Source organism: Lepidothrix coronata, unplaced genomic scaffold (genome assembly GCF_001604755.1).
Source record: "Lepidothrix coronata isolate B3197 unplaced genomic scaffold, Lepidothrix_coronata-1.0 Scaffold37, whole genome shotgun sequence".
NCBI lineage: Eukaryota > Metazoa > Chordata > Aves > Passeriformes > Pipridae > Lepidothrix > Lepidothrix coronata.
The window spans coordinates 4816548-4828861 of NW_016690217.1; the positions used below are offsets into that span (position 1 = coordinate 4816548).

Here is a 12314-nt window from a genome sequence, read left to right on the forward strand (position 1 = left end):
AGCCAGAAGAAAACACCTAAGAAGCACCTTACAGTTCATGTAAGTTCTGCGTTTAAAAATCATATATTTGACAATGATACCCAGCTTTTACAAGATCAGAAGTACTGCAGACCACTACAGATCCCCCTTGTTCGTTCCAAGAAGGGAAGTTTTCCATATTCTGTAGACCTGAAGATAGTTTGACCTTCCCTGAGTGCCTTGGTGATGTAATAAGGAATTTCACTAGCAAAATATCTAGGAAAGTCCCCCTCCACATAATCTGTCTTAAGGTTTTCAAGAACTTGGAAAGTTCACATTAACCTCTGGCTAAAAAAAATGTACTATGACACGGGGCGGGGGAGAGTTGGGGAAGAAAAAAATCAATAATCCAAAAATTATTGTGTTCTTCTGAGGGTCTTTCTAACAGACACTTTTGTGCCACTCTTACAGTGTTCAGTGTAATCACACATCATGGAAACTAACAGATTAGTTAACAGATCAAATCACAGAAAACTATCATGCAAAAAGTCAGTCCCCGGAAAGAAACATCAATAAAACTGTACTTGCCAAATGCTCAGACAACAAGCAAAGAAATGTGCTCTTTTACTGCTGGTTGCCAAGCTCGACATTGTCTTTAAAGTTATTAGCATTGTAATAAATCTACATTTTTCAGTTTTGGATCTGCATTTTTCTTACAGCAGTTTATAACAACTTGTATTTCCAAGCTGTTATGTAGCTGTTATATAGCTCCACTATACATCTTCAAAGCATTTTTTCTAGTTTTTACTGCCTATATTCTCACTGAAGATTATTTTCTTCTAGTTTTGCTTTAGCACACCTTAAGGAGAAGTTAACTGACTTCACCCAGACTACGCTATAAAACATTTAAAAATTGATTATGTTGGATAATTGCTTCTGATTCTTTGGTACCACTGAACGTTAGGAAAAACAATTATGTTATCCACTAACAATTCTCTACCTAGTCTCTATTATAGGTCGTATCGGTAGTATTTCCCACATTATGAGAGCTGCAAGTGCGTATGAGTTAAGCAAACATAACCATGTCTGAGCACATTCATTGGCAAATCACCAAAACAGATAAAATACTAACACATTTTTTACGTTTGAACTCAGCTAGAAAGCCATCAACCTCTCCCTCAGCGTAGCCATACAACTACAGCACTGGACATCAGAAACAAGCACAAAACACTAGTAAATGCGAGGCATGTTTCCTGTAACAAAGTAACAAACCTAAGCATCTATTTCACAGAAGTTCAGGATCCTTCCTTTCAGATTGTTTTTAAATATTCTTTGGTGTGAAGTTGTATTTTTTTAAACGTCCACTTTCTCCTGCATAGCAAAAAACTCCACAACAATAGCTGTTTATACCACCTTTTTTATTTTTCAGCCAGAAATACATTTTCCTTGGGTATTTCAATAAACAATGGTCTTTATTCCTTAAACAAAACCCCCATCTCTTTGGCATCTGACCATACTCTGTTTTTCAAACTAAAGACTATATAGGAAGACTTTACTTTCAAGGTCATTGTTTGATACATTAAATTTACACAGGTGTAGTTAACTTTCAAAAATACACTTTTTTTGTAATGTTTCTAACAAACCTAAACAAAAGATAACCCAACCACAAAATGCTCACTACTGGGCTGCCTTCATTTAAAACTGTGGAGTAAGTGACAGAATTAGAACTTTTCATTTTCCATAGCACATGCACTAACTAGTGCTTTCCATTCATTCTGAGTGATAAGCAAACAAACAAAACAAATCTTAATTCTATCAGAAACAACTGATCAACTAATTTACATTTAAAACCAGCATGACATTACTTTTAACTTCTGCAGAGGTCATCAGCCAAAATCAAGTTGCACACTCCTTCAGTAATAGACTGTATCTAAAAAAAAAGTATGAAAACTAGTTTTCGTTTTTAAACATAAGTTATTAAAATGTTTCAAATACATCTAGGAATACAGCTGTCAAAACTTGTGTTTGATGTCATGTTTGGATAAAAATTCATTAAGTAACAAAAGTAAGCTGGTGTATTCAATCTACTCTGTTGAATAATCCAGGATTATCTCTTCAATGTTGATACAGAAATACTTCACTTGCACCCTGTCAAATAAAATCAGCCCTCCAGATCTCAAGTGTTCAGTGCTTCAAGTCAACAGAATTTCCAAATCTATGCTGAAGTTATTTGACACCTTTTGCTACTATACATGGTAGAGAAATCATAAATTAAACCCAAAAACATTACTGACATACCAGTGCAAACATTCCAGTTTGTCTCTCAAGACAGTGTAAAAAATAAAATCAACAATAACAAAAAAATCTTCACTCCTCAAAAGATTTGCTTTAAAGAACCCAAATACTCATTCTGAACATGTTTTATAGGAAAGGCAAAGCAATTGCTTCCATGCAGAGATTAAAAAAAAAATAACTGAAGAGGATTCAAGTAGCAAAGGTTTGCTTTATGAGCAAATCTCACCCTCATCACCAGCACAAGCATAGTCTAAAAATGTTTGAACTAGATTGTTTAAATGGAAAGTGATTTATTCAGTCACTTTCCATGCTGTCAAAACCCATTCATTTTCCTATAGAATACAGAAACAAAAAGTAAAACCAAAGAACCTCCTAAACTTGAATACTTATCCAAGAGCAGTTTCTAAGGTCAAGCCAAAATTAGCAACAACCAAGCAGACATCACCAATTTTTCAGTGTTAAATTACTGTAAATAGTAGATCTAGCTGTACAAAAAAAAAACAAAACCAAAAATCAAAAGCTTTTTTTTTTTTAAACGTGTCCAAAGAAATATCCACTGATTGCAGTCAAATTTGCATCAGAAGCTTCTTGCTCGGGAAAGATTTCTCCCTCCAAGTATTTGTAACACATTGCATTGCCAAGACTATTCAAATAAATTACTTTCTGGTAATATTTAGCTGATACAACCACCTACAATGTGGACAGTCATGTACACAGTACAACAGTGGATTTTTGCAGCAACAGAGAAAGGATGAGAAATCATTTCTAAGTTCAAGATGACAGCTCATGTGCTATTCCTTGCAAACATACGGTCCCCTCTAAGGGTGAGGTGTTGGAGCTGGTATTGTAGCACTTCTGTGTCAGCAGGTTCCTTAGCACTCATTTTGTCTAAATTGAGGTAGTCCAGGGATTTTGAATGAACCCTTTTAGCTTTCAAAAGGCAGAGAGGCAGGGGACCATGAAGTGCCTTGTAAGGTTCATATGGTAAAGCTTTATTGCATTTATCCCCTGAGCTGGGCATCCGCCTCCTCCTCCTCCCATTTACTGCTGGGATCTCATATGGCTGGTAGTACCTACTTCTCGTTTTGTACAAACGGGAGGAGCGTGCAAGTCCTGGATCCAGTTGCTTGGAGTGCAAGTTTGGCCCAGATTCTCCTTTGTTCTCTTCAGCTCCTGTACATTTCTGGGCTAATTTCAGCAGCTCCTCTCCAGTTGTGAAGCCCACCAGGTAGTTAGAATTCATGTGGAGAATCTGGTATCCTGCAACTGTCCGCCGCATGGGCGAGCAGGGGGTACTGGAACAGCGGGGCTTTTCAGCTTCCGTCCTGCCTGCAGAGCCCACCTCTGCAAGAGGCACAGGGAGAGTGGACAGGGCAGTTCTGGACTCTCCATTTATGTCAACTTCCATTTTAAACACAAGACTATCCTCCTAAAAAATAAAAAGAGCTTGGTGAGAAAACAGAGCCTTTATGCAACACAGGGAGCTGAGAGAGTATTGCGAAAATGGGATTTTGTATCAGCCAGACCAGTACTTCTCTATTCAGCCTTGACTTATGCTCAGCAGGATGTCACACAAGCCACTACCACCTCTAACATGGAAAGATGTGGTCACTATCACAGCAAATATACACCAGTATACTCCAGAAAAAAGGAAAGCCTTCTTTTCAGTTCTTTGTTTTCAGTATCATCTAAACCATATCAGTGACACAGCTACTTCACAAAACAGAAAGGTCACATTTTTTTCCAAATCCATGCTTTCTTCATTGTCAACCTCACCTCTGCTCTAAACAGAATCTAGTGGCTCTCTAGTCAGTACAGTTCACAAAAAAATTCAGCATAGTTATGTCATGTTCAAAGGCAATGAAACTCAAAGAAGAAAGCAGATTTATTATCCAAGTGTCAAGCAGAAACAATTCTGAAATTCTTTTTACATGACCATAAACCACATTCAAAAGTTCAGTAATGCTTCACAAATCAAACTGACTTAAAACTTGCTATTAACAATTTTTAAACTGCTACTTCCTGCCATTCTGAGGCTTAGGAGGTCACAGGCCAAGTAGCAAAGCAGCAACAAACAAGGAAACACTTTACTCAATCTTCTGCAATTAGATGCAAATATCACTTGGCAAAAGAAAATATTCTACCCTTATGAAAAATTTGTTTCTGTTCAGGGACTGGGAAGGAGCAGTTCAAGTAATGTTCCCAACTCTGCTTCCCTGCCTAGTCTCAAACCAACCTGCTGCCCCCTATGCTAATAAACTAGGAGCAAACAAAATCTCCATAGTTCTGCTGAAGAGGATTTTATTTGCCATTAACAAACTTCTATATGGAGAGACTATTAGTAATGTTCCTTCAGTCTTAAGTGTTCTTTTAATTCTCACAATCGTGGTCTGCTTAAGATTCTTCATTACCAATTTTTGTGTAGCATAACTTTTACAGATACACTTCATCAGTGAGCTTTTAAGCACTTTTGGGTTGGACTGGATGATCTCCAAAGGTCCCTTACAACTGTAACAACTCTGTAATTCTGTGAATCAAACAATACAGCTAATACAGCAAAAGCTAAATAAAAAATTAAAATACCAAACACTGAAATTTCTACTGAAAAAAGTCCACATAAAACTCAATAATGTTGCCAATTATACTTAACTGAATTCAATGTATATTTATGGAGACAATTAACACTTTCAGAACAGCGGAAGCAGTTGTTGTTTCCTACTGTAGCACCATACCAAGCAATGAGACAACAGATTTGATGAGGTTTCAGCCACTGAGTCGAAGACACTAATGGCAATTTCTTAAGTAGAAATTTTGCACCATCAGCAACCATGATAACTGGAGGCATAGCACAAAAATTTCTCATTAAAACGTTCGGCTATCCTATGGATTTAGCCAAGAAATCCTCAGTATCTGTTCTTGCTTGTTTTTACCCTGCAGTTTAGAAATCTTTCCAGGAACCTTCCACAAAGACTCAACTTGTTCTGTTAAAAGAAACGGAAATTATGCTACAAAGAAGTATAAATAAAATAGTCATACAGCAAGGTTGGAAATTAATCATATCATCTAGTCACACATGAACGGGAAAACCAACAAAAATTAACAAACCCCAAAATTAACAATCACCTGCAACAGCAATACGTGCCCTAAAGAAAGGGAAGGAGGAAGAAATGTCTTCATGCACTTTTTGAGTTAAAGCCTTGAGAACCTGAAAGCAACACAAAGGCCCTTCTCAGAAGACACCTTTCAAAATGCATTTACTTCTGTTCGGAACACGGGGCTGCGTGCGCTGATAACAGAAAACAACTTCAAAAAATAAGCAAGCGGGAGGGAAGGAGTCAGCAGCTCACTGCCCAACAATTACCCCTCACTGGCCAAACCCACTACAAACCAAACTCAGAGCAGAGAAGCCTTCAAGAGAGAAAGCTCCAGTCTGTTCTTCAGCCTGGAACTGCAGAACTCCTGCTTCTGTGCTCCAGTTTGAAGAACAGCCCTAAAACCAAGAAATCTGTCAGACACTCAAAAGCATCAGCAGCACCAGAAGCTGGAGCCATAGACATGAAAAGCTCAAGGGAACAGTACCACTGGTTGGTGACAGGAATGACTGGCCAGTCCCACAGGCAGAGGTCCAAAACTCAGTATGTACGTGGTCAGCTGTTCTTTCCCAAGACTTTTAAATTTGAGTTACTCAAGCTGCCATATGGTTTCAACATGCTTATCAGGCAAAAAAACCATTTCTACAGTTATAAAGCACTTGATGACTTCTGTTATGTTCACTGGTGTTTAGTAGTGTAAGCTCATCAGTAATTCTCAGCAGCAACTACAATACTGGAAAAGACAGTACTTCAGTTTAAAAAGATTATTTCTTCAGATCACAGCTGGTTTGTCTTCTTGTTTGTCAAAGAGAATAACAGAGTGATGCCAATTCAAGATAACTCATAATTAGAGATTTATTACTGAATCAAAGCAAAGAGAAGAGGAACAAGATGGCATATCCTCTCCTTTGCTGCTCCTCCACATATTTAAAAAACACAGAAAATAACTAAAAATAACAGTTACCAAGAGGATTCACTCGACCAATACACACCAGAAGTGCTTCCAGAATACAATTCACTCCAGTAAAATTTTACAAGGTTTTATCAATTCTCTTTGTAATATAAAGCAAGCTCTGCATAAAAATTAATCTGGCCCGATCCAGCTAAATAAGGATAATGTTGTCTAAAACACAGAGCCAAGAAACAGTGAAGGGAAATCCTAGATCAAATACTATAAATCACTGTATGACCTCAAAGAATACATTAATATGCTTGGGATAGTTCTTTGAGGTTAAAATCCTCCAAATCGCCACATTTTGCAAATACGAAGGCTTTCTGATTATTGAATTATTGACACAAAGGTGTCAGATACCACTTACGTCATTCCCACTGCATGGCACAAACGAAAACCAGGCATCACACCACGCTATAATATATGCATTGTAAATCATTTGTTGTTGAAATGCATTCTCACCATGTGCCTCACTGCACTCAATAACATCTTCTGTTTGGGTTATTTTTTCTGTTACATTTATTACCTACTGTCTTTCTGAGGAGAGAAATGTGACCTAAAAATATAAACTTTTTACTCAGAATTTAAAGACAAAGAAAGATGAAGAGGTGTCTCCCTTGACACTCCCATGCTCTGTAAAAATGTTGCATTATTTTGAAACTACCATCATCAACTGCTCTCAACAAAATAACTGCTTCCTTGTAACTTGGCATTTCTTGTTACTTATCTCCTCACCTAGACTCTGAATTGATTTGAGAAGATGCCCTTTTTTGTTTTAGATAAGCACTGAATTTCTGTCCATCCAGAAAGCAGATTTTACTTTTTCTTAAGAATCAATCTTTTATTTCCCCCTATTGTTGCCTGTAGGCAACAATATTTGTTAAGAACCACTGAGATCTATCTAATTGATAAAATGGCTGTAATTGCAACAAGCAAACGGCAGAATGGAGATGGCAACAGATTCAGTGATACCAACTCTGTAAAGGAGTCAAACATACTGAATAGAGATATAAGGCCAGTTTTGACTTTCCCTTCTCTATGCTGCTATTTCTTAATATATACATTGCACTTAAAAGATATAATGTTTGTCTATCAAGCATCAGGAGTAAGTGAAGTCACCCATCATGTGTGAAGAACATGTGAACTCAGTCACACACTTTTAATCATTTCAATTGTCTCTGTTTGTGAAGGGCAAAAAACAAGGCCTACATCTTTCCCCCGGCAGTCTGAAAAAAAATCACCTACATATAGTATGTGCTCTTGGAAATCCCTGTTTCTCTGTCACTGAAATGTGCTGATGGAGTTACATATTTGTACAGCAAAATTTTCTGAAAATAATTATTTCCAACCTGCAACTAAACGAACTGAAGTATTTGGGTGAAATGGAAAAAAAAAATCAAGCCAAAACCCAGCTATGTAAGAGCATCCATAAAGGGGCCACATTTTTCTAAAGCTGGGGTAGCAAGGCCACGGACCTTGAGATGTGTCAGCTCCCAGGCTGACAGGGCAAGTTGGTGATATTGTTGCCCACTCTTCCAGAGAAGGATGCTTATTTTTAGTCATCCTCTTTACCTTCTGCTGAAGGGACTTAGACTACTATGTTACTTCATAGCGCTTTGTTTTACAGACTGATACCATGTTTGTAGAGACATGAGTTAAAAAAAAAAATAAATCACAGAGAACAAGCAAGAAAGGGATGAACAAAATGCACACATTCTTCGACAGCTCTTTCTCTTAGAAGAAATTCCAAAGTACTCTAAGCTAAAGAGAACCGAGGTAACATTAAATTGTTGCACTGCATAAGACAAAATTCAAATGGAGTAAGAACTAAGTTTAGGACAGACTTCCTTCCTCAAAATCACAAGCAAGAAAATGAAATCATGCATAAGGCATATGTTATAATTCTACAGGCCTTAAGAAAACAGACGAATGGATGTTACTGAATTAATAAAGCCAGTGCAGTAACTGCAGAATGTGATGTAAAACAAAAGCCCACAAAAAAACCAGTAGAATGGGGTGGGGTGATAGGGGAGTTTTGGAGGGGGGTGATCTTGTCAACAGGTAAAGTGTTAAGCCATTCAGCTCTCCAGTATACTAGACAATAAATACCACATGGTTGACACAGAACTAGGAATTACAACATATTTTCAAAAAGAAGATTACATGAATTTCTAACAATTCGTTCCTAGTCTGAGTACCAAGAACTATTTAACCAGTTTTTAATTCTTGTTATTAATGTAGCTTTACACAGAAAACAATTATGACCCAGGAAACTACCTTTTCAAATTAAGGAGGATCATAAGTGCAAATGACTGAGGAACTACAATTAGCAACTCCAGTGACTAGCTCAGACCAGACCAGCACGGCAGAGCATACAATTTACACAAAAGAGAGACAGATGGAATGTCAAGAGTCTGACTGGGCTAATGAATTTTGTATGAGCAGACTTAAGAAGCAGGAAAAGTAAAAGCAAATGGTGGGAAAGAAGGCCACTCTAACATCCCTTTGCCAAGCAATACTAGATGGAAGTGTTTAACAGAGGATAACTTCTCTCAAATATTTAGTCGTTCATACGAACAATGGGACTTTCTTGCTGGATGGAATCACAGATGAACACTCACTCTGTCAGCAAAATGATGCTCCTGGCCAGCATAAAGGTGGTTGTTTACCATTGTTATTCATCAAAAGATAAAACAGTGAGATACATGTAAAGAAGCTGATGCATATTGTAAAACATAGTTTTTATTCTTTAGCTAGCTAGTAGGTAAGAGAGAGTTTTCCTTGTAATTGCATTTCTATTTCTCTGTATTTCCTGTCTCCATTTCTTCATCAATCAATATCTAAGTTTAATTTTGAAAGTTCTCTCTAGTTTCAGGTTAGACCACTCAGAAAAAAAACCCGAACAACCTGACTTGCCAACAAAAAACTAAACTGCCTGTCAGAAATAATAGATAGGAAACAAAACAGAACAAAAAAGCAGAGTATTTAAAGTATTACAGATTTCACTACATAAATACTTACTTTTGTCTTTAAAAACCAAGATGCTAATGGGACTAAAGATCTGCATTGTTTTTGTGTCAGATAAGAAATTCATGTTGGGGAGTATTCTCTATTGCCAAGTCTCAAAATACAGCTCTGTGACATTTTTTTGAAACTACCAACCTAAACAACCATACTAAGCCCTTTGAGACTCAGAACAACTAATCAAATAAATACACTTTAAAAATAAGACCTACTCAAAGATATCAAGAAAAACATGTTTAATCTAGGCAATTTAGTTTTCTGAGTTTTATTTTTTAACAAAAGCACTTCAAACTGCTAGTTCTTTGTCTTAACTTGATACAATCTGCAGCAGATACTTAGATATTTGTTGGGAGGGTGTATAATTCACTTATACTATCACACCACTAAAGGTCACTTCCTCCAGTTCAGGAGAGTTACATATACAAAGGCTTTAAAGTTGTCTGCCTACTTCTCAAATGCTCCTTCCCTATCGAAATGCTACCTAAGAGTAAATATTTAAGTAATGCAAGTATGGAATAATAATTATTAGAAGTCCAACAGCACATGAAGGCACAGTAAATTTCTATAAAACTTACAACTAGTGTGAACAGAAATCTTTGTCCCAGAACACTGAGTTCATCTGAATTTGCCATAACACACTGCATTTGCATGTGATAATGCATGCCTGGTGGCCAGACCAGCAGCATAAGGCTAGTCAAAGAAGAGATTATGGAGAAAGCCACGCTATAACGTCAGTGCTGTTATGCAAGAACTTAATTTCAGTGATTGCACTGGCACTGCCTCATTTCTCTCCGCTTCACAGCCACTACAAGCACTGCCCTCCTCCATCTTCATTATTCTAAAAAAGGCTCTCCCTCGAGGGGGAAAAAAAAATAAAATTAAGCAAGCACACCACGTCACACAGAATATGGTTCAAAATACACCAACAGCAGGAGGGTGGTGGTGGGAGGAGCAGCTTTCTGCCATCGATTCATTTCTGCAGGCAGCTATGCCAGCACATATGTATGGTGTGCATGACACACTGGCCCACTCTGGAGAACACCCTGACAAAGACATGTTCATGGGAAACATCTGCTAACGTACATAATTTCCTATTTTCCTTATAACAGCTGCATACACACACTGGTGCCAGATAAACCCCTATGTAAAAAAGCATATAAATAACATATATAAACAATTAAGACCTGCTGTAGACCATTCAAAACAGCACCTCAACTGTACAGAGACACTCCCCCAATATCTTAATATGCAGAGGAAGCATTGGCAAAACATGCCTACAACGAACCAAAGCAGCTGAGCAAGTTCCATACTCTGTAAAGCAACTCTTCAAAGCACCTGAGAGCACACAAGGGCAGTCAGCGAGCATCACAGGCAGCACAGTGAACATTTAAACACAACTCCCAGCCTCTCTTTACTCTTCACTAAGCAAGACTTATTACAGAGAAATACAGTTACACACAGAAAGCTGGGCACTAGTGCATTGTGTTACTAGTGAGGTCATATTCAAGTTTATCACTTGCCTGACCATGGGGACTGCCCGTGGCGATAAGTTGCAACCGAAGAGATGTATAAATGGTTATGTATACTAAAAACATATATATAAATACGTATATATACTAACACTAGATACAGGTGCTAACAGGTGAACTCTGCGGCTTTCCCACCGCTCACACCGCTACTCCTGGCTGGCAGAGAAAGCGCCCTGGAGAGGCCTCCCTGCAGGCTCCAGGCCCTGCACACACGGCACTCCCCGCACACACACGGCGGCCGGGACCAGCGCCCCAGCGTCCTCCCAGACCTGCCCTGCTCCTCCTGCTGGCCCAGCCCCGCCGCGCCCGGGGCCGCGATCCCCGGCTCTGCCCCGGCCCCGCCGCCCGGGGCGGCCCCGCCGCGGCTCTGAGGCCACAGAGGCGCCAGGGCCGCCGCCCGCGGGAGGCCCAGGCCGTGCCGAGCGGCTCCCCCCGATCGGGGACGGCATCCCCGCGGCTCCCCGGCGGGCCCACCCCGCACCGCGCCCGCCCTGCGGCACCGCCCTGGGCCCGGGCCCAGTCGCCGACCCCGCTCCAGGAGCCGCGGGCAGGGCCCGGGGCTCCATCCCCTCCCGCCCGGTCCTACCTGCGGCCGGCGCGCGGGGCGCGGGGCCCGGGCGGAGGAGCGGCCGGGGCGGCGAGCACGGACCCCACTTCCCCCGGGCCCGCCCGGCGCGGGCTGAGGGCGGAGCGGCCGGGACACGCCGCGGAGCCGCCGCCGCGCGCCGCCCCCCCTTCCCCGCCCTCCCCGGCCGCAGCCGGCTCCTGCTCTCATCCCACCTGTGCTGATACTCCCTAGCAAGCTTTAGTGTCGCATGCCATTTCTCTTCGTACACGACTGTGAGGATGGATCGAGTAACCATCTCTCGAGTAGCCATCTCTTGCTGACTCTGTCTTCCCTGATATACCGCCCGTCTCCACCGATAACCTCTGTGGTATCTCATCCACACAAAGTTTGGACACGGTTTATGTGTGACTAGGTAATATGAGTAACTGGATGTTGCCCATGCAGAGGCCATGCTCTGTCCTCCCTCTGATCCCAGTGGTCCTGCCAAGAGGGTTGCAGGTAATTTGGTCTTCAATTGCAGAGAGGGGTGTTGGCATTCCCTATGCACCCAGACTAGCCAATCATTGTGCACCCAGATGCTCCTGGAATTTGCGTTTTTTGGAAATTCTCACCTAGGACAAGCAATGGAGTACATGAAGAACAAGGTCTTTGTACAGAATTTTAATTAAAGGCTCTGCAAGCCCTTAAGAGTCACTGAGTTTGTGAGTTCACAAAACTGTTCTAAGAACTAAATTAGTAAATTCAGTACAGAATATGGAGAATATATCTGGTCAAGCAGCAGTGTAAGAACCCACACAGAGATTAGCTCAGTTGGTTGGAGCATGGTGCTAATAATGCCAAAGTTATGGGTTTGATCCATGTACAGGCCATTCACTTACGAGTTGCACTTGATGATC

General features: G+C 40.4%; 1 protein-coding gene across 3 annotated transcripts; it reads right to left on the reverse strand.

Annotated features, from left to right (window-relative positions):
• Positions 1-1361: 1361 nt before the first annotated feature.
• On the reverse strand, positions 1362-12314 carry CUNH5orf30 (chromosome unknown C5orf30 homolog). Of its 3 annotated transcripts, none has more exons than XM_017812615.1 (2): positions 12297-12314; positions 1362-3682 (listed from the first exon to the last, which is right to left on the reverse strand). In XM_017812615.1, the coding sequence occupies exon 2, from the start codon at positions 3659-3661 to the stop codon at positions 3038-3040; it is 624 nt and encodes a 207-aa protein (XP_017668104.1). In that variant the 5' UTR covers positions 3662-3682; positions 12297-12314; the 3' UTR covers positions 1362-3037. The 3 variants fall into 3 exon arrangements, with proteins under 3 accessions (XP_017668104.1, XP_017668106.1, XP_017668105.1); XM_017812617.1 differs by lacking the exon at positions 12297-12314 and adding an exon at positions 11631-11783; XM_017812616.1 differs by lacking the exon at positions 12297-12314 and adding an exon at positions 11437-11477.